The sequence below is a fragment of the Buceros rhinoceros genome, unplaced genomic scaffold, assembly GCF_000710305.1.
Source record: "Buceros rhinoceros silvestris isolate BGI_N320 unplaced genomic scaffold, ASM71030v1 scaffold2504, whole genome shotgun sequence".
Lineage (NCBI taxonomy): Eukaryota > Metazoa > Chordata > Aves > Bucerotiformes > Bucerotidae > Buceros > Buceros rhinoceros.
The window spans coordinates 93,348-116,514 of record NW_010406325.1 but is presented as its reverse complement, the minus strand read 5'-3'; the positions used below and the strand labels follow the sequence as shown (position 1 = coordinate 116,514).

At 44.3% G+C, this 23,167-nt stretch overlaps 1 protein-coding gene across 1 annotated transcript in view; it reads right to left on the bottom strand.

The window, feature by feature from the left end:
- BTBD11 (BTB (POZ) domain containing 11) overlaps nt 1–23,167 on the bottom strand; it is a gene marked incomplete at its 5' end in the record, with an annotated part of 73,986 nt that overhangs the window by 40,853 nt on the left and 9,966 nt on the right. The window contains 2 exons of the mRNA XM_010134026.1: nt 9,173–9,325; nt 20,994–21,198. Coding sequence (XP_010132328.1) covers nt 9,173–9,325; nt 20,994–21,198 — 358 coding nt within the window. The remainder of the gene's footprint in view (nt 1–9,172; nt 9,326–20,993; nt 21,199–23,167) is intronic.

Genomic DNA, 23,167 nt, shown 5'->3' with positions numbered 1-23,167 from the left:
CTCACATTACAAAAACATGATGCAGCACTTCTACAGCGATGGTTTAAATGGAAGGGGTTTTTTTCTTTTGATTTTCACTCAGACTGGCTAAGATTGAGTCTGTGTGGATCTTGACTAAGTTACTCGTGGATTCAATACGTTTGGGAAAATGGATGATTTTCAAAGGAAGTGTTTCCATCGTAACTGGTAGACTCAGCAGCTACTTTATTACACAGCTTTTTAACTATTTGCTCTTTGGGAGGGGATTATTGCTATAGTCACTACTGGACAATTAAAAAAAAAAAAAGCAATGCTCTGTAAATGTTACCAGAAAGTAAGTAGGAACATCTTAATCATGTTCTAACCAATATGTGCCAGCAAAGCATGCTAAAAGTTGATTTAAAAGAAACAGAGTACAGACCGTGATGAGCAGCAGGACAAACATCCCACTCTGCTGAAATGAACAGATCGTCACCCTGATAGCCAAGCACCAAAACCTTGTTTGTCCACCTGGGATTTGATTGCCAGCCCTTTCAATTAAATGAATGATAACCTATTCATTAAGTCCATCTTTTTAGCTGTGTGGAGTTTATTCTGTCTGTCTCTGTGCTAAATATGAATGATGCCTCAAATCAGAACTGGAAGTCTGGGAGCAGTCGTATTTTAGCCAGCAATATACATGCACTGCAATGCTGAATTTCTTTGGGTCAGGGATCACAGTTTTGATCTGGGTATGCACAGCCTGTAGCACAAAAGGGTCCTGTTCTTGGCCTGGGGCTCTTCAGTAAGACTACAGACACAAATGGAAATAGCAGGAGCGGCAGATGATTTGATTTAAATTTGTGAATACTCTTTTTTTTCCAATGCGATGCTTTAAAAGGGACTATAATGCTGATATTAATAGGACTGCAATATAAATACTGTACTGTGACAATTATTTGCATTCTCAGTTTTGGAGAGAGAGAAACATAAGCACAAACATGTTGATCAAAGTGATGAAGAGCACTGTTTTTTAATGCAGACATAAAATATCTCAATTTACTTTAAGCAGGAGCCAAATTAAGACAAGAAAATAAAAATACTCCAGATACGGGTTAGCCAACTTCTTGTTGTCAAAGGCTTGAAAAGAAATCGGTTACAGATACTGGAAAATACATTAAAATGTGATGTGATCATGAAATCAAGACCCAAATCTATATTTCAAAACACTCTTAGTATTACAATCCCATGTCTATAGGCCAGGAACCATGTTCAAAACTGACTCTGAATTCAGATTTTGAATAAGGCCAACATACCACATAAAAAATTTGGGTAGAGATTAATCTTTAATATAAATAGATAGCACAGGTCTTAGCTAATGAGTGAAAGGAGGTAAGTTATCTGTATCCTGACTATTATATTCAGGAATGTGTATAGAGACAGAGCATACGAAACAGTAATGAACTTGCTCGCAAGGGGAAAAACCCAGGAAGGCTGGATCCTAAAGTCCATAAAAATACAACTGTGTTCTGCTCTAAAAGTGCAGGAGAACATGAGGACAAGGTCCTCCCCTTGAGTAACTTTTTTTTATTACTGTTGTCTTCAAGCAGGTTGGCAGGAGAGGTTGAGATGTACCTCAGGAAACCTGTGCTCTACCTTTTAAGTAATGAAACTCTTTCGTCCAGCATCACCATCTGCACCAGAGGACTGCTAGACTTTGTCAAGTAGCTTGTTTGCTACCACTTGCTTATTTGGCATTTTTTGATTCAAATTACGGCAATAGCTACAGCTGGTGTAAAAGGATTAGTGAAAACTTGTGTGATGAACAAGGACACTCAAGGAGCTAGTCAAACACCAACCATACCTACTTAAAAGCGGCTGTATCTAATTAACTAGCAGAATTTCTTAGCCATTTTCTACTCTCTCCCTCTCTAGAAACTCAGCCCCTTACACAAAGGATTTTAAGAGAGAGTGAAGAGCAGTGGAAATATTTTTCTGCCTTCAATTCTCTATTTATTAAAGTCTATTTATATTTTCATGCTCTAGTACAAGCCCAAGATTTCCATAAATAAAACATTAAATGCAACTCTTCCTCTTTCGCTTTCCAGTTAGAATTACATACGTGTGGTATAGTATTAAGATGACATGGCAAATGGTATAGACTGCTCCGAAAGAACAAAATAACACATCTTCCTTTTATGTTGCTGTATTTTTCTCTTTCTACAGTCTGAAGAAAACTCTCAAGAATAAGCCAAGGATGCTCTCATGTTAAATAAGCTTCACTCTTGAGGCTGATAATCCTATTTTCCTACAGAGCCATCATTAAGAAGGATGGTCCCAGGCAGAAGAGCAGACTTAGGTATTCTCAGACCAGGGATAATTGGAAATTAGGACTGATTTTCAATTAAAAACAGGTTTTCAAAGGCACGCAGGCACTGCATTTGCTCAGAGACCTTTCTGGATCAGAGCTGTAAATGCAACCTGGAGCCCTGCGTGAGGGTGTGACAGGACAGTGGCCACGGGAGCGTGAGAGACTTCAGGGTTAATAAATGCAGTCCTGTGCTGCAGGAAGGCTCAGATTCATGTATACTTTCAGATCAAAGGTACTCATGACTTGTTAATATTCACATATTCCTGGTCCACGCTGCCCTTTAAGTTGTGTATTTTTCCTTCCATGGTGTTTACTCCTGACGTATTTCTGGAGAAGAGTCACATATTTCCTCAGCACCCACTTTGCTCAGCTGAATGAATGAGCCCCTTTCTCGATGAGAACATTTTGTCAAAACTAAAACCACCCCAGCCCATTCCTCTCTAGCTGGTCCAATGTGAATATTTTCTTGACCTGGACACAGGATTTGCCATTCCACATCACTTCCTACCACTTTCACGTACAGAGGCAGCAAATTTTCCCACTTTTACTGGAAATACCTCTCCCAACGCATCCTCAAAATGCATTTGCTTTTTTCATGGCTGAGAAAAAATATCCACTTTCGTAGTTTACAATCATTCTGTAATGAAATTCTGCTCTACAGTCTTTACCACCACCTTTCCAATACTCAGCTCCCAATATAGTATGTATTATACTGCATCTATAGTGTGTAATATGTATAAACTGAAGTATGTACTTTCCTAACTAATCTCCACGTGTTTTCATTCCATTTGTCGAAAATTGCATTTCATCCTATTTCTTTTGTCCCAGCCGTCAAGGTCATCCACTTTTTCCTGGATGATTTCCCAAACTTCCTCTGTCAGGACAATGACTCTCAGCATCATGGCATCAGCAAATTTTAACTTCATGAGCACACTGCTAAGATTCGTGCCAAAATGCTTTCTGAAAATTAGAAAAGGCCCATTTTTAAGACTGAGAGCTGAAGATGTCTGCTTGTAACCCCACTGCAACCAGCACAGCCCTTGCCAGCCCTCTTAAAGCCAGCCCCCGCTCACTTACCCATCTTCTCCTTAACTAATAGCTCCCTGCTTGGACTGCATCAAATTGTTCACTCAAGTCCAAATAGAAGAAATTTACTGAATTTCCTTGGGGTAGAAAATCGGTTATCTTATCAAAAAGTTATTAGATTAGTCTGGCAAGATCTATCTTTAGAAAATCTGTGTCACATTTTATCCCATTTTTCCCTCAATAACATGTCTTTAATCAGCCTTTGCTTGAAAAAACATTCAAAGGCCTTGCATTAACAGCCTGGAATTTTCCTCAGATCATTTTTCATCCTTTTCAAACATTGGACATTACTATTATTAATCCTTAGAGTTATAGCACCACTCTGGGCTTTGTTAAAAGTATTTCCCTCTGACCCTTGGATTTTGTGAGGCAGCTTTTTCTCTTTGCTGAGATAGAGGTTATCTGGTCACCTCACTTTGAGTGCATTAAGCTCCATAATTTGCTCTCTTTTTGATTACTGTTCTTCCATTTTCATAACCTTGTTGCTATTATTTATTTTTCCTTTTCCCCCAGAACTTTCTTCCCCAAAACAGAGGCAAAGTATTCAATTAAGTGCTTGGTTGATGGCCTCTGTGGCCACACCTCTCACAGGTGTCTTCTCAAAGCCAGCACCTTTGCGTGGAGAATTGAGTGGAGAATGTGGAGGAAGAGAGGAGAAAAATGTATATGCCCATGGTCAGGAGCAGAGACAAGACCCAGACTCATAGCCAGGGAGAGAAGAAAAGGGTATTTGCTGTGTTCCCTGTATGTTAGCCCAGCACCCTCAGGGAACCCAGCCATAACTCCAAAATGCCGCTGAAGTGTACGAGCACGCCATTAAAGGGGATCAAGCTATGGCTCTCCACCTGAGCACAGGCACAAGCCATGTTGTGCAGCTCTAGCCAGCTCTGTCCTGACCATTAGTGATGCTGCCATCTCCAACCACACTTGACTGGAACGTAAGGTGGGGCTCTGATCATACCAGCGGGATCAGCATGCAAATGCCACTGACTAGCTCTGTCTTCCAATGTCCCCCCCAACAACCATGGACTGCAGGCAATGCTTGTCACAGGCACCCTGGTGGTGCCAGAGCCCATGGAGTCTCCACGGGTTGTATGTCAATACGGGACAGGGCAAGAATAAGACAGATCCCTGTGGGACTCCATCTGTGAGGGGCCCAACAGCAAATACGCCACTTTCCATCGCTGTCTTTTGGGTACGGCTGTCAAAAAGGACTTCAGACATCTTCACAGAATTGTCTCAAGCTCCTCCTGTGGTACCTGCCTCCAGTGTGTGACTGTGGTAGACAGTAATGAATGTCACAGGTAGCAATCTTGCTTCTCGGCTGTACAAGAGAAAGGCACGAGTCTTTTCATCTATGGATGAAACTACTTCTCAAGATGACTAAAGTCTGCTTCTCCAAACCCCAGCCAGGAGCTTCATATGCTGCTGGGCAAGGGGACAGGGGGACTAATGAGCATGAGAGGGCTTCCAAGACACAGGTGTAGACAAATGCCCAATCTTATGGGCAATGCTTCTGGAGGATTTTGGTGCCATGGGGATATATTTGGTGTTCCTCTTCATTCACACACCAGGAAGGTCCCTTGACACGGGCTAGGTCAACAGCCCAGCAGGTCATTCCTTCCACGGCCAAGCTGCAGACCAAATATCCAACTGGGTTGTTCGGGGCGCAGGAGCCAGAACTCCATCCTCAGACAGTGCAAGCTGGTATCTCCTGAAATGCCTCCTCCTGCATCAGTGGAAGTAACTGGACTGAAGATGCTGCCCATTTGATTCCCTTCAGCACAGCATAGATCCTGTCTCAGGGGTGAGGGGGCTGCTTTCCAGGCCCAGAAACACCCAGGAAAAGCAGCTTTCCCAGAGAAGTCAGAAAGGGAATGACCTGGAATCAAAGAGGTCTGCTGAGGCAATGCTGAGGATAGAATAATTCAAGCAATACATGGGAATTGCCTTTCACAGAGCGGAACTGCACTCACATCCTTGAGACTGTGGATTTTTCTTGCTGCTTCTGGTTATCAGAAGGAACATGTGCATGCACACACACACTCACACACTAGACTATATTCTTCTTTTAACCTCTGACTGGCCAAAAAATAGGCCCTTATCCAGTCAGATGCAGAAGTGACCAAGTAACAGTCCCCTACGTGACATTACCATCTCCCTTGGTTCAGTTTGTTCCAGCATCTTTACATCCTCCAGGATAGCCAATGATATATTGCAACTAGAAATGAAGTCACTGACCCTGATAAAAAGCACAGCAGCCTTTGCGCTGAGCAATACAGGATGCTCCTCCCTTGCTCTATTTCTCTGCCATCAGCCTCCAGTCCCCAGATGTAGTCATCCATCAGCAATCCTCCCCACCACAAGTCTAACACATTGGGAATTTTTTGTTTTAAATGAATGTCCCATAGAATGGTGGAAGAAAAGACATGCAAAAAGCTTCTTGTGTTTAGGTGGAGCAAGGGGAAAGGTATCCCTTGCAGATGTGATGATGAGGAGCAGTCAAAACCAGGCATCTGTGTGCAGCCATCCAGACCCTGTGCACACAGAGTAGTGATGCTACCTTACTGCAGCAGACAGGCAGGTCAACACAGTTTTTACCACCGTGCCCATTTTTGTGGCAACAAATTGCCTTTATCCCTGATGCCTTAATTAATAAAAGGTCTAGAACAGGGAAGAGAGCACCCCCCTTCACCAGATTTATGCCAGCAAAGAGAGCTACTTTGTACACAGTTCTCTACTGACTGCACCTATCCACATCAGGTGACCCAACAGGACCAGGGTATAGGCAAGGCTTTATTTAAGTCTCCCACTACAGCAAAGAATATTTTGGACACAATTTGGGCTTCCATCACAGCTAGCTGTTGTGCACCCAGCAGTCAATCCATCTGTGAAACCTACATCCTTGCAAAAGATGGAGACAACTGGTCTATCTAAAGCTTCCACTCCTGGGGGAAGGTGAATATTTACATCCCTGCTTATTTCCCAAGGCTGGAGAAAGGGAAGAAATTTTCTGGCATGTCTGCTGCTGTACAATGAAAAGAGATCAGGAAGGAGACAGGCAGGTCCTGCCTGATTCCAGCTTCCCTCACTCCTCTAGCCAGAGCAATAGCAGCAAATCTTTCAGGAGATGAAAACATTGCAAGACATTCAGGCAATGGATTTTTTAAAAAGGATCAGAAGCGGGGAGAAAGAGAGGAAGTATCAGAATGAAAGGCAGGAAGAAAGCAGAGATGATTTACAAAGCCACATATAGGGAACCGCACTGCTGGAGTATATGATTGTGCTCAGAAGTATGACACGAATCTGCTGGGATACCTCCATGGTGTAGTTCAGATAAGAAACTAGACATGTGGTTTTTATCCGAACTGATCCTGAACTTCACAGCCTTTGAGACCCTGCTAGCCTCTCACTCTCCCCATGTGCACGTTTTCCAGTGTGGAACTGACTTTGTTTTACACATTTGCAATGACAGGTTATGAATCAACACTGTGGAATGATGCATTATCACATGGGACCATGGGAACTTTTGGTTCATGTCTCTGTATTTTAGGCACTAAAGAAGACTGCTAAGAAAAGCCTAGAAACTGAACCAGTTTCAAGGTTCTACTTATTAAGCCATTTCTATAAAAGTTACAAAATACATCAAGCTAACTCCATTTTAAATCCGCTAGCTGTCATCCATCACGCAGCTTATGTGAAAAGTCATCCCTGCAAAGTCATATTTCCCCCACTCTCCCAATGTTTGTATTTATGGAACTGATGCTTGCTGAGGAGTTGATAGTTGAAACATTCCCTCCCTAATGGGGAGGCTTGAAAGCTTGGTGTTTGGTTTAGCGGAAATGAGAGGTGCTGAGGGTCAACGTTGAATACAGATAAAAAATTACAAGCTGCAACATTTCAAATTAACATCGTGATGCCTCACATTATTCTTCAGAAAAGCTCAGTTCTTCTTTGATATCAGGATTACAGACAGCGGGGGTTTGACTTGCAGCTATGCAATGAACCTGCTGCACTGTGCCGGCAGTAGGCACAGACCTTAAAATAAACCCCAAAGTACACGGACCTCTGCCAGCACAGCAGAGTGAGATGGTCATTTTGGGACATCGGTGGGTGAATCACGCCCCTGCAGTCAAATAAGGACACATCACAAATTCCGATCTGTCTAAAATCCAGAATTTGTCTCAGGAATGATTTCCCTTTTCATTCCTATCTGATTAATCCCTGACTGTGCTCTTCGGGCTCATTCCCACTTGACAGACAAGTAGGACAACAGCGATCACTTCTACTCTTTATGAAATGAATTCTTGATGGCAACTTTAAACTAAATGATGATTTGTTCCTCTTAATTAATGAATCTTTCGGCAGCATAATGTAACTCTCCCCAACTTCAAATTATTTTGAAAGTTCTGGAAAATTGTCTAGCAGTTGATGGCATTTCATATATATATATAAAACTCGAAGAATGTTTTTTTTAATCCACAGGTATTTAACTGTATCTACCTTAATTTTTAGCACTGAGGATGTAGAGTAGAAACATTCACTTCTCTGCAATCCTGCCTACATACTGAAAGAGGGGTTAAATTAATTGTGCCTTTGTGCCTACAGAAAGTGCATAGTCCCTCTAAGTCCTGACATTTCAGCAGGGATGCAGAACACTGCGCTTCTGGAAATGAGGGCCAAGATGGTCACACCGAAGTGAAGCAATTATAGCCAAGAACTGAAATCTGAAACGCCTGAGATTTCACTTTTGAAATTCAACATCTTTCCTCAATTAAATATTGAATAGCTGTGACTATAAAAAGCCTATGCAGATTTCGAAGTAAAGTATTACAGTCTCTGGTGAAAGAGCATGTCAAGGCCAGAGTCAACAGAAGGCACCTGCTCTGATGCAGGCTGCAACAGCTAATCGTGTAGATCACCCCTTTGCTTTGTATGTTGCAGGAAAGAATGCACCTACTGCTGTACGAAGAGGCAGACAGCTAAAAATTGTGGTTTATGTACAAATTTGTGAAGCAATAGCAGTGAGTGATTTCTACTTTGACAGACTCCGAATGCCTTTTCATATGAAAATCAAAACCAAGTACGTTCTTGATTCCGAAACAGCCCTAGATCATGCTTTTATACACGTACAGAATAATAAGTCAAAACAGACGCTAAAAACGTATCCTGGCAATGAATACTTTAAGACTTCATTAGAAAACCAAAAGGTCGCATCCGATACACGAAAAAGTCAAATTATCTAGGCTGACATTTACAACTAATTTGAACAGACATTAGCATGAAAAATACAATTTTACTGCAAAAGGTAGTCTTACCTATAAGTTTAAAAATGCCCTTTAAGCCCTAATGCTGAAAACAAAGACCTGAAAAATATCTACAGCCCTGCCAATTACATTTCGGTATTTATAGCAAAGCAATGTAAAGCAGACAATTAGCAGAAGATTTCAGCCCCTCATTAGCAAGCAGAACCTAAATAATAAGAGAAAGAAGAACCACCATCTGAGCTCTGACGAGCAGACTGCAGGCTCGATCCAGCTGTGAGATATGCAGGCACCCATTACCATGCAACCAGCTTATCCACGGATGTGAGCAAATACCAGGAGCCGATTTTGCAACGTACACAGCGATGAGCCCGAGCATCCCTGCACCTCTCAAGGCAATAACAGAGCCCTCTGCCTGCCTGCTCACTTGCTGTCGTTAGGAAAGAGACACACATTTTGCATAAAGCAGCCGATTTTTTTTTTGTGGACTTACTTTAACTGTCGAGGTTCGCAGTCAACTCCCGGCAGTAGGAGCCTTGCTGCCTGCCGTACGTCATCGCTGTCCACCGAGAAACTGCGACGGTGCCCCGCGTGAGCCACAGCAACCCGTATCCACTCCATCAGGGGAGGCAGCACAATGAATGGCCTGGGAAAGCAGACAGACATGAATGCTACAGTACACTAGCATCAAAATAACAGGTATACAGAGAGAAAGGGTAGGGGGGGTTGTGTGTGCATGTGTATTATGTGCGAGAATATATATGTGCAGAGAACGAGGAAAGAAGCAAAATGAAAGCATGGGAGAACAAACTGGCTCAGCAAATTTCAAGGAGAAAATCTGCCCCACCACAGTAAAAAGCAGAGCAAATAAAATTATTTACAAGAACTGTGATAATTGCACTACAAACTGCAATAATATATAGCCTGATATTAATATTCTTGAGGAGGTGTGAGATAATTCATAATATTTCACAATCTAACTCCTGTCTCAGAACAGGATTATTTGAAGATTGAGATTTATGAGCCACGCTCATTTATGGGGCTCCTGTGAGGTCAGTGCATCTGTTTGGCAAGTTATCCCTCCCCGCCCATCCTTCACACAGCGTATCCCAAAAAGAGGGCAAGAGCCTGGCACAGGACCACGTCCTGCTCTGGCGAACACGGTGGGCTGGGTACACTCCCCTGACACTTTGCAATAGGGATGGGAGAATGAACCAGGGCAAAGAGAGGGGGTGTCCGCACCCAAGGGTGCCAGGGATGGTGAGGTGATATGTGAGGAAGCCTCCAGCATCTCCTACTAACTCAATGTCTTGTGCTCAGTGCTCTAAGTGGGAACCTGTGCAGCTGATCCCACTGTATAGTGGAGGTCACTAGTGAGCAGTGTAAGAAATCAGACTGTTTGGTTTCACTTCTAGCGATATCAAACCACTACACCAGCTGTTCTGCCACTTCAACAAAAATACACAAAACCACCCCCCAAAGTGAGTGGTGGGACTCTGGGCCACAGCTCTCACTTGAGCAAAGTTTGGACACTATCAGAGAGACAGTCCTTGACTCCACAAGAACTGGACAGCCCTATGTCCTAGCAGGAGCCACCCTGCTAGGTGTTATGTGAAGCACACAGCATACAGTTTGCCCCCGCCTATGCTAAAAATTATTTGTGGACAAAGAGAAGCATGCCAAACCTTAAATGAGAATCACAGCTTTGAGTCCTAGATCTGAGTTAAAAAAATAAATACCTGCAGCTGAATATCTTGGAAGGTTGCTGCCTGTTAGGTCAAGGTGGACAAAATCCCCAGAGCAACACAGGCTGCAGCAACTGCCCTCCAGTTCCCAAGAGGTTTTCATGCCCACTTCATCACCTAGTTAGAGTGCCCAAAATGCCTCCTCTGCAGCTGTACACAGAAGGGGAAGGTTGAGGAAGGGCTCCTCTGCAGCTGTACACAGCTGTGTGGGGAAGGGATGATGAAGGGTAGAAGAAATCCCTCTTTATAAAAATATACTATAAAATTCTAAAAACTGTAAAATCATTAAAAAAATAATAAACCTGCCCAAGAGCTAATTGAAAACTATGCTGAAAGTTCTGTATTTAGTGAGGACTGCTGAAAACTATTTAGACACTGTAACCATTTCATCCACACTGTGAAGCAGATACCATGGCTAAGGGATGTTAACAGAGATTATTATAATATTAGAAAAGAAAAAAAAAAGAGAGATGAAACTTGTAGATGACTACTGTCCTCAAGGAATGTCTGTAATTAACCTGCTCTTACCTTCTTCCACTGAACCTTTTTCTTTTGTCTCATTTCCTATGTGGCTCCCTTTCCCCTTCTCTGTAGCTGTATATTCCCATATTCCCTCTCTTTATTAGGTCACTATATCATCCTAATACTGGAAATGTTCCTCTTAGTGCAGCAGCATCCCCTACTTTTGCTTCCTCACTTTTCAATTTGATATTGCTTTCCCTTACTTGCCTTCCCTTTTGAAATCCCTCTTCCTGAAGGGGGGCAGAAAAAAAAAGGTCTGGATTAGATGCCTAGTAGGCAAATACTTTTACATTTTAAATACCCAACTTAATATCTACCCCAAAAGGATTTACCCTGAGAAAAATGATTTAAGAAGATGTTGATTCTGGAATATCCTTTTCCTATTTATAGCTCTTTATGCCATTTATTTCTCTCTGAAGACTTGACTTTACGGAGCCTGATATTAGTATTCTTGAGGAGGGTGAGATATTTCACAAGTGTCGAAGGACAGAGAAGCCCTGAGGCCGCTAACTTTCCCTGGGACACTGGGTCCCCAAATCTCACAGGCGCTTAAATGAGCAACCTCCTTTTGAAATATGTCAGCTTTGGCTGACTTGCCACTTTCATCAGTATTCTATTCATACACGTCACTGCCACCTCAAGAATACAGTGCATTCCTTTCCAAGGCTTTTTGCTCTCCCCAGACCTGCCACAGCCACATAAGGAAGCAGATAAGGACAGAACATCTTCTCCCACAGCTACAGCAGAAAGATTTCCACTTGTCGTGAAGGTGGCAACAGCCAGAGGAGGGAGAGGGGGGAAGCAGGGGTGCATCTGCTCCTGGAAAGTGACCTGCTTCTCAGGTCACCTGCAACAAGTGTCCTCAGAGCAGAAGGCACCTCCTCTATCGGCATTAAGTATCTGGGGACAAGTGATCGGTGGGAGTTGTTTTCCTCTCTTGCTGAGCAAACAGTAGAAAGGGAGCTGCAAATCACACTGGAGGTGTAAAAATGCATAGAGTTATCCACAAAACCTGGTGTTAGGAAAACAATTAAAGGAAAGCTCAAATCCAGGTTATGATTTGCATGAGGGAATGCAGTCTGGATCAGCAAAATAACGATGGGCTTGTACAGAGCCTTCCTATAACATCTGCTGGTCGAAGAGAAGAGCAGAGGGCTATGCCTGAATAGGGGACTTGGGGAGGTTCATGCTTTCTTCTCTCTCATGCACTCCTTCCATCAGAAACTCAGTTGGCAGAAAATCTACCCTACCACAGTAACAAGGCAAGCAAATAAAATTATTTACAGGAATTGTGATAACTGCAGTATGAAACTGCTTTTTTTTCCTTCTTTCCTGGTCTTGCAAACCTCAGCAGAGAATCAGAAATTAATATGGCTATTTGGTGCAATAAATCCTGAAAGGGAAAAGAATCTGTGTTTGGTGGAAGAGGAAGGATTTTCTCTACAGGCGAATTTCAGTCCATACATGAGGACACAGAGTTCACTCAGAATGTACTACATTTCTTTTTCCAAGGCAAAAAAACCCCACCCATCACAGCATATCTGAGCATGACAGGGAATTTGTATTTTGAGAAGAGAACCAAATATGGGCCGCTGCAATAGATTAAAAATACCCTTCAAGAGTCTATGCACCACGTGAGGACGATTTTTTTTTAAATGCTGTTTGTGTGCCAAAGGAGAAAGAGGAACACAAAGTTATAGGGAGGTGACAACCCATAAGACAGCATGACACCAGCAAGATATATTTCACTTTTCAAATGACGCCGTGCAAAAAAATGGGTTAGGCGAATGCATCTCATCATTGGCGTATACACTGATTTATCCCTGCTGTACAAAGGCAGGCAATAATCAGGAGAGTTCAGACCTTTTGTGTTCTAGAGCAGATAAGCCACCTAATTATACATTTTGGAAACACATACCTTAAGTTAATCTAACTACAGTAGGAATGGGCTGGGCTTGACTGCCTGAAGGATGTGGGAAGTCAGGATTAGCATGACTGCTGCAGAAGCACCTTACGAGGAAAGTGAGGGTCAGCAAGTGCTCTGACCTCCTCATCCAGCCCACCTCTGTCCCTGTGCTTAACTTTAAATGCATGGTCCCGTCCTCCTTAATTAGCTGCTGTTCAAAGCTATGCATGAGCTAAAGTAATGTCCCAAAAAAAGATGGATTTTGATACAGGCTCATCCTTTCCTGAACTGTCATCTAAGGGAAAAAACATGCCAGATTGGGATCCAGAGAGAGGTCTTTGCATGGAACAATAATCATCCCATACAAAAGAGCTGGGAGGTGGAGGAGGAATGAAGGCGGCTAGCAAAGAGGAGATCCCAAGAGACTGAACCCTTCTGGGCACTGCCCTCCCACCACCCTTGGCAAACAAGGGGACAGCTGGATCATCTTGCAGAATGCCCTCCATGCGTCCCTGCTCTAACAGAAACGGGAATTATGACTGCCCCAAAAACTCCCATGTCCCTCAGTTCCTCCCTCCATGCAGCATCCCTCCCTGTTCCCTCCTGCCACCCAATGCCACTCATGTTCCTCTCCCATCTGGGATATTGCACATCCTTCTTCCCATCACCCCCAGATGTGGCAGTTCCCCACCAGCATCTGCCCATGCCTCTCCCCAGCATCCTCCCCTCTGGAGCAGGGGTAGCTACCCCTCTGGTCCAATCGGATGTCAAACCTATCTTGGCTTTTGGAGGGCTGATGTCTCTGGGGCACTTCCAATTACAAAATGGCTCATCAGGAAAGCAGATGTTATGGGGGGAAACCTAAACATAACACGTAATCTACTCCAGTTGTGCTATCTTAACCATGTGAGGGATTGCTTAAAACCCATGCTCCTCCAGAGGTGCAGGCAGCACTCCTGGGCTGCCCACCATCTCCCTCCTTGGCTTGCTGGCAATCAGAGGTATTACAAGTCCCATCACGCATATGCAATAGCTCAGGCTTTTTCATTACTATTATTATTATTGCTGTTGTTGTTATCAGTGGCAGTATACCTCTATATAAACAGGAGAAGTGGTCAGGTGAAAGAGCATGAGAGATGTGCTCTGTAAAATGCAATAGGATGCTTCATTATTATTGCGTCGGTCTGTCAGGAGACCAATGAAGCTTCTTTCTGGACACCACCTGCTGCAGTGCCAGAGTTGCAAAGCACTAGGGTCAGCACTCCTACAAGCCCCAGCTCCCAGTAACCCCTTGCTCTGGTGTTCCTCTGTCCCTACCACCTTGCTGCCCACTGACCATGACTTCACAGTCCACCTTGCACCCAGTCCTTTGAGAGTAAGGCTGCCATGCACACCCATCCTTCTCTTCCTGATTTCCTAGCAGGGTAAGCAGTTCTTCCTTCTCCCAATCACTCCCTCTCCCTTACAGAGAGTAATCCACCTTTTTGGTAGGAACACCCTGCCAGAAAAGCAGTGTCCTGTCTCACTCTTGCCTCCTAGTTCCCCTCTGGTGGATGACTCCCTAATCATTTTTGCTAGGCGATGAGAATCCCAAGTAAGGGACTATTGCCTGTCACCTTCTCTGGCATGAAGACTTAAATCACCTTCCTGATGAATCACCTCACTCATCACCTTTGCAGGCTCAGTCCTCCTCCACCATTGTGAATCACAGACCCCAGAGAGGCCACCAGCCCCTTGTTCGCAGCAGAACCTGCAGTGCTCTCCAGGTCCAGGAGCTCATCAAGTGTGTACAAGAGATTTCCCCATATAATCACAGTGCTCAAAGGAAAAAAAAATGTTGTTTCAAGTGCAGCACAGCAGCCTCTCTATTTCCAGGGGCACTTCACATTGCTCTTTTGCAGATGTGAGCCTTTGCCCCACCACACTCACTGCATATATTAAATCAACTGCTAGAGAGAGAACTGTCTTCATCGTCTGCATCATGATAGGAACAGAGAAATTCCTGAGGGCTAATCCTACTTGGATATGAATTCCCACAGCAGCCTCATGTTGACCCTCCCTCAGTTTCACCAGCTGTGGACACAGCTGTATAGACCTGACTTGCTTTGACTTCAAACACCTTTTGTATGGTTCAATTATTATAGTTGCATTAGATGATTTCTGTTTGCAGGATCCTTCAGCTACTGAGGAGGGTGCTGTTGTGGTAGGCGTTGAGTTTCTTCACTCACTCCAGACAAGAAGTGGCAGCTGCAAACCTTGGTGGCAATGGCAGCCAAAGTGCTACACAGAGGCCACTGCTGTGTAAAATTCCAAAAGCAATCAGGAAAGAGTTAATGGTGCTTCTGAGAAGCATAAGGCTGTACTTTTACAAGAAAAAGCCTATTTAGACAAAGGCAGGGAGATGTTTCTGCTTGCAGATATGACTCAGCAATTTTAACATGGAGAGATTTTTTAATTTGTTTAGTTTGTTGCTTGTTTTCATGGGTGGTTTCTAAAGAAAATCCCAATATACAAATTGAAAAGCATCCCCAGTTCTGACAGTTTTCTTAGAACGTATGATGAAACCATATAACGCAATGTTTTTAGCATTATTGGAGGAAAGAAAAGCATGTCTTTTCCAATGTTTAGCACATATTTCAGATGGGCTCCTGGGCTGCAAAACTCATCTTTTATATTTACACCATAAGCTGCTTGTATTCAGAAAGAGCAAATACTTCCTGATGCCTTCAGAAACCTGCCAGTCCCAATCCTGTCCAGTGACCCAGCACCAGCTGATGCACCACACAGGTCCATGCAGCTATGTCATGATAGGCAGCTCCTCTGCAACCACAGAAGTCCAGCTACGGGTGACCCAAGTAGCCAGCCTCTGAAAGAGCTAATTCTGCATTTTGGTCAGGTTGAAGATCAAATCTCCTTGCTCTCACACAAGCCTCAGCGAGACCCGCCTAGGCAGGGGAAGGGTTTTCCCTTATCCTTTCAGGTACCAAGACATCAGAGCTCCAGAGTCTGCACAAAGGCATCTTCAAGTCACTCTTTAAGAACTCGCACCCAGCATTTGAATGCACCATCCTTGTTGCCTCTCCTGCATTAAAAACATTAATGACCTAGACCTGGAATACAGCTGAGGCCAAGTGATTAGTTGGCCAGCAACCACGACAGGGAAATGTTTCACAGACAGTTTTGACATCCCATTTGACATGACTGGCTGTGGCATAAATCCCTAAGGAGACACCAGTGTTGAGAGCGAGGCACAGAACAGCCCAGGTAATGCACTGTTCTTGCGGCACTGCACGCAATTTTCTCTATTTAAAAAAATCCTATAGCCATCTCATGGACAGTGTAGGCTGAGCTTGATAAATTAGGTATAGAATACAGCCTCAGCCCAGCAAGGATATGCTGTCTGACAGCTGAGCTACGAATACTGCCTGAACTATTTCTTGTAACATGCGCAATCTCTAATGCTGCAGGCAGCTGCCAATACCATTTTGAAGGGATTTTTTAAAAGTGGGAAGTTTGATACTTGGGATGCAAATCTAGAGGATTTATGTAAGGATGGCTCTGGGATTTCTTTTTCCAGTCAAATTGACCCTGGTGTAACTTTGAGCTCAGCAAAGCCACAGTTTTACCATGTGAAGTTTTCAGTTAAATAGTGGGTAAAAATATATAGGGTTATACGGGGTTACGCCATACTGGCACATCAAGTATGTGTAATCCCTCCTTCAGATAAACGTTGTGAAGTTCATTCAGGTTTCACAGCAGGATTTCCACAGTGCTTGATTTCCCAGTGCTAGTGCTTTACCTGTTCTTCATCAGCAATCCCCACCACGCCCTCCGTACTCTGCTGGCCCTTGCTGGGGACTGCCCTACCCATGGAGTTTGTACCACGTAGTAATTTAAATCAGGGACACATTTCCCTAGTTATCTTCTTACTGAAATTGTTCTACAGGTATAACTGTACTAGAGACATGGCTGCACCAGTTACGAAGGTGCTTTGAAAGAGTTCACATTATTTTATAGCAGTGGAACATTCAGTAAGGGGGCTGCATCACATTAGCCAGGTACACTAATAACTAACTGAAGCATAAAACAAAATTCAGATGATAACCTAAACCTTTTCCATTAATCACAAACAACTACAGGCCACAACTGGTATGTGTGTGCCTGTGAAGGGGACATGTATCCTTCTGTGTGGGTGTCCAACAGGTGTGTGCGAAGCAGACAGAAAAACAAAGAGCTATCGATAGCTCATGGGAATTTCCTAAGGGATTGCTCCACAGCGAGGGAAAAGCAAGGAAGAAAAGTGAAATGAAGGTTAAAACCAGATATGTATCCGTCAACTCAATTAAGACTAGAGGAGAAAAGCTTAAGGCTGCTGGGTGGTACAGGGAGTTAATGCTCCTCCAAGGCGGAGTGGCAGAGGAAGCGCTGGAGAAGGAACTTTGCTGCCTGTGAGCAGAATTAATGGGACAGGCTGAGCTGCTGAGCCACCGCTTCTCAATGAGTTGTTAATGGGGAACATGGAGAGTTAGGAAGTAATGAGGACTTTGTCAGTACAGCTGTGGATAAAAGTGGGTAAGGAACCACTTAAGGAAAAAACCACCACACAAATCTGCAACTACAGATTCTGCGCTTTCCGGTGCTTAAGAAATTACTTACAGCAATTTTGGAAGTGTTATAGAGGCTGAGAAGCAAAACAGAACCACGGGACAGATCCTTTTATTAAACCAGAAGCAGCAAGCAAGAAAGAAATCTGGCAACAGTGGCCTCTTTTTTTTTTTTTTTTTTTAATTTCCGGGAAAGCAAGAGAATGAACAGACCTAAATAATCCAAGCTGCCTGCAGGTGGGGTACCAGAGGAGCCCTGCTTTTGCAAGCACCACCCAGCACAAGACAAATGTCTCCATCATGTCCCAGCTGGGTGCATTAGGGAAGAGGGACTCCAAAAACAGATCTACCCCACCTCCCTCCCGTACCTTCACGCCTGCCAAAACAGCTGCCTATATGGTACCTGGAGCCACCAGATAACCTACCCAAAGGGCAATGGCTTGTGTCAGTGCTGATAGCACAGCCAAAAACCCAGAGGGTTTCTTCCAATGTGACCAGACTGAAAGAAGAATATGAATTTCGGGTGGGAGGGGGTCACACATCCATCTTATGGTTGGGTTTGCTGGCATTTAGGAAGCGGGGAATCTTTTTGAGGTTTTCTGAACAATCCTGGCCGCTTTCCACATCCATTCCCTCCAATGAAAGCAGCACCCCCAGCAAGAAATTTGCTGTATAATCATTTTTCCCTTTTATTTTATCTAAAGATAAACACTATTAAAACCACACCACACTCGTTTCTTTACCTCCATGAAGCGCAAACACAGAGAAACACTCCCTAGAAACAAAGCACCAGATTTATTCAAAGGTAAACATCCCATTTAATGCGTCCCCCAAGACTCTGAGCGAGGTACCGCTTTCCGTGCTGGAAACTGCTAAGCCAGGCAGGACTGCCACCATACCGGCTTCCCTCCTGTATCCAGCCTCTGCGGAAAGACGTGCAGAGCCTTTGCAGCTCCCTAACTCATCCTAGTTCAGAGCTGAAATCCAGGTGGGATGGGATGGGTGGGAAGGACGGAAGAAGCTCTCATGGGGCCACCAAGCCCTGCAAGCACCAGGGAAGCTCTCTGGCACCATCCCACAACCCTCCCCACCCTGGGCATGCACAGTCAGGGAGGAGAGGGTCAAGGGAGTAGCCAAGTGGGCATCACATGAGCCAAGAACAACCCCCATTTCATGGAAATACTGCCTACAGCCAGATCCATGCAGTCCTGGCTTCTCTGCACCAGCAGGGACACAGAGAGGCCAAGGATGGGGAACAACACCTAGACCTCCTTGCTTCCTTCTGGGCTTCTTCCAAGATAAAAGCAATTGCAACAGCTGGAGAAGAAGAGAGGGAATACAGCACACAGATACGGCACACAGAAGCTTGCAAATATTTTGCATACAAAAATGTCATGTTTAACAAACCCACTCCCCTGCCACACACAAAACCCCATCATAAAAACCAAAACCACCAGAAATAAGTCCTGGTCCACACAGCACGCTTACATGCCAATAAAAGATGGGAAATAGGTAGGAAGGCTCCTCGGAGCACACACTGAGGAGAAGTCAGCTTCACCAGTCTCTTCTCTGGACAGCACAGGATGGTTGTGTCCAGCTGATGAAGCTCCAGAGAAATACTGAACCCTGCATCGTTCCCACTTCAGCACTAAGTACTAATGCATGTTTGATTAGGCAACAGCAGGAGTATCTGCTCCTTCCAAAAGTGACCGCAAGCTCTTGGCAAAAACACCGAGTACTTGCTCTGGCCCTAACCGCACACCGCAGTTGTTACGCTGTCCTGCCAAAGGAAGACATCTTGCCAGATGGAGCATTCAAAATAAAGCAAAGAAGAACAACAGCTTTAAATAATCAGTGTTTCAAGTGCTCTAACGAAGAGTACATATATTAAGGTGGCCTCAGAGAAAGGAAAATCTATTAAAGCAAATACTAAAAGTGATTTTTCAAATATTCCTGCCCTTTTCACTTTCCGCAGGGAAGTCTGCAGGAATCTTACAAAACCAGAGACACAGCATTATTCGCCTTTATATTTTCACCGGTTCCAGTGGCATTACTCCCACACAGAGGGACTACAGATCAGGTGAGGATATTTTCTATTTTTGGTAATTTTTTGTGCATACTAACTACTCTTGGATATGAGTTAGGCCTTCCATAATAACAATGCTGGATGACAAACCACGAAATTAAAAATAATTTAGAAAACTGAGAAAATTCTGGATTCTTGTCACTCCTCTTCTGTTTTTTCAGCATACTTCGGAAACAATAGAGCAAAAAGCGACAAACATGCTCACAGAGCCAAACTTGAAAAGAAACAAAATGCATCCAAACGCAAACAGAAAAATTCCCAGTAACATCATTAACGCCAGAGTTTCATCTTGTATGCTTTTCTGTGAATCGATATAAAAGTCTTTCAATGAAGATATCCTATTATGTACCATTTACAATCACATATACCACGAGATTCTCAAATGCTGCTTTTGGGATGCAGACCTCACACTGAAATAGCAACCAAGCCCTGTATGTGCGGCTCTCGGGCCACACGTGCAGATCAGAGTTTGGATCCCACATACAGCACAACATATACATTGGGATGTAAACATGGAGCCCAGCTTGGAAAAGCAGCTTGATACCCATCCTACAAACGAATATCCAGCACTTTCCAAACACCAGTCACCTCTCTTGTCTCTGTACAGGGGAAGCCTGGCTTTGGGTTGGTAAGAAACATGGCAGGGAAATAGCACAGCATGCCACACACAAGTGGATGTTTGTGTTACTCTAGGATTTGCTGAGCTTTTGACAGGAGATGGCTTTATTTTCTTGGCCAGCAAGCTGTCCCGGTTCCTTCCCGCAGTGCCTGGGTGAAAAGCTGCCCTGCGCTGGGCACCCTGCCTGCCGGCAGTTGGTAACCCCATCACTGGCTTCAGTGGCATCTCTTTCTCACTTTAAGGCAGACCTGAGTCAGGACGAGGCCTCAGGCATGCCTCCCCCGCCCGGCCATAGCCAGAGCAAGAACTACAGCAGCACAGCCAGGACCAGCCATGTCCCTGGCCAGGGCAGCCCCAAGGTTACTCCTGCGCCTGGGTACTCAGCAGGGCTGGAGCTCAGCATCTTTAACGACCTCCTTTCTACACACTACTCTATTCATTTTGCACCTCCCCAATCACAGCTGTCGAGGCCTATTAACAAATAAAAAAACACATTTAAACCCAACCTGCTAGGCCAGAAATAGAAGTTCTCATTTTCTTTTCCAAAACACAGAATAGCTGAGCAACAACGAAAGGAAAAGGAAATCTCTCCTGAGCGCACATCTGGAACCAATTTGCTGTATGTAGCCACTGGGTGTCACTTTTGATATATATTGGGTCAGCCACACAGCGCTTCAGCGAGAGAAACTTATTTCAAAGAGGTGATCCTAAACCAAACCAGACTGCTCTTCAGCCTCTCACGCGCAAGCTGTAATTAGCAATTAGCCAGCCAGGCTGATTTATTAACAAAACGTCTTTGCCAAGACATTAAACAGCGTGCAGTGGCTCTTACCTCTCAGTCTGCAGTGTGACTTTTGATGGCTCCACATTGGGGTTTTCCCACTCCATCTGTGGACAGTGCATAAAATAGCAGAGGGTGTACAGAGCTTCTGGCTCCCAGTAGAGTGATCCCTGCTTCTGGTGCATCGGCGTCCCATTCCCATGGTGCTTGGCATTGAGGGGCTGGAGGTGGTGCATCGCTCGAGACACCAGGTCGCCTGGAAAAAAGCAAAAGCTGGGTGAACGTCAGGCTTTTTGTCTGCCTCTCTCGAGTTTTCAAACCAGAAACACCGGGTAGGTTTTCTCTTTCATTTATCCTCACATATGCAAATGGTGTAAGATAGGACAGGATCCTGTGCATTGGTCACCACCAGGCTGGACTTTGCCTGGTGGTTTACATGGTGATGTGAGACATACCAAGGCTGCAGGCAAGCCATTGAAGGCCTGCAGGAGACACGCTTCTGCAAATATGGGCTGCAGGCAGTGTCAGGCTGCCCCACCTTAGCACCACCAGAAATGCTGGTACACTTGGTCTGGGATCAAAGCTACCTCCAGGCAGCCCTTGGAGGCTGCCAAAGCCCCACAGCCCCAGAAAATAACCTGTGGGGATGATGTAGAGTCTCACCAAAAGCTGAACAACTCTTGTTAGAGTGGCCCCTTGAAGTGAGGTAGGTGACAGTCAGTAACACACAGAGCACTTCAGGAATGTGCAAAGAGACACGTGGGTAAAGAAAAAAGGGGGGAAAAATTGTAAAACACAGCATCAGAAACGTTCAAACAAAATTACAATTTGTAAGCCCAGGCTGGGACTGGAAAACTTGACGTTAGCAGAAGAACAAAACCTGTGAAGTAGGCTCACCCACCTCAGGTTTCCAGAGCACAGAAAATGGCCCAAAAGAAAGACGGTCATTACCTCCCCTGAGCTGACATGGTTCTGGGTGCTTCCTCGCATGGTAAACTAGCCTAAATTTACAGACCGGGACCAGCAAAGCCAGCAAATGACATTAGCAGGCAAATATATGGGCAAGGAGCAGTGAGTCTCTTAGCACAGCACTGATTGTAACTAATTAACTAAAGCATCTCCCTCTGAGGCCATGAATTTTACATTTGTTGACTAGTGACCACTCTATCAAAGGCAGGAAAACAATTGTGGTTATAAACTGCCTGTTTTCACATGTTCAAATCACTCTAAGAGTGCTTTGGGGGAAAATAATGATCTCAGATCAAATCAGATGGTTTATTTTAAATGAAAATCTGCACAAGAGCCCTTTGGGTCTTTCTTAAGCTACACAAAAGCTAGTGATGGAGAAAACAGGACATAATTTTCCAGTGTTACGAAGAAGTCACACGCTTTCTGTCATTTGCTTTCCCAAAGCGATCACTGAGCACTGAATCTTGGACGGAAAAGTTGGAAATGTACACCAAGGTAGGAATATAAAACCAAATCTGAGGGGGAAAAAAAACGGAAAGGCTGAACAATGAACTCCTGGGCACACTTAAGGGAGAACCATTATGACTGTGTGCAAGGCAGAGCTACAGGTTTCTTTTTTGCAAAGTTCCACCCCTGTGAAAACATCAGAGCACATCACCTCTCTCCAGTCTGACTCTCACAGAAAATGCTGCTGCTGCTGTGATAATGTGCACCAGGAAGAATAAAAACATCTCATTGAAAAATGCTCATCCCGGTTCTCCAAAAACACAGCCTTAAAACCATGAAGAGAAGAAAACCGCTGGCATGAGAAAACTGCCGAGTCCATGATTTCAGGGTTTTGACACAATTTTTTGCTGCACTCTGCAATATTCATCTAATTCAAAGCTTTCATTTAAAAATAGTTTCTGTCTTTTCCCTCTGCCAGGAAATTGTCATGATAGGACCAATCTTGCAGCCCCGCATGCTCATAATTTCCAAGAGAAGCTGTACATGTGGAAAGCCTGCAGTATCAGGTCTGTGGCAGAAACAGATGTGCCTCTGAGATGACTCCCCATTCCTGCACAAAATTATCTGCAGGCAACCAGAAGCAACAGGAAAGTTTGGGACCTCCTTCACTCCGCCCACTCTGTTCCAACAGATGTCCACTGCCCAGCCTAGCATGGGTTAATTTAACTGCTAGCAACTTGATAGCAAAAGTAAATTCCTCTCTTTTACTTCAGAAGGGGGGGGGGGGAGGGGGGGGGGGAAGAATAGAA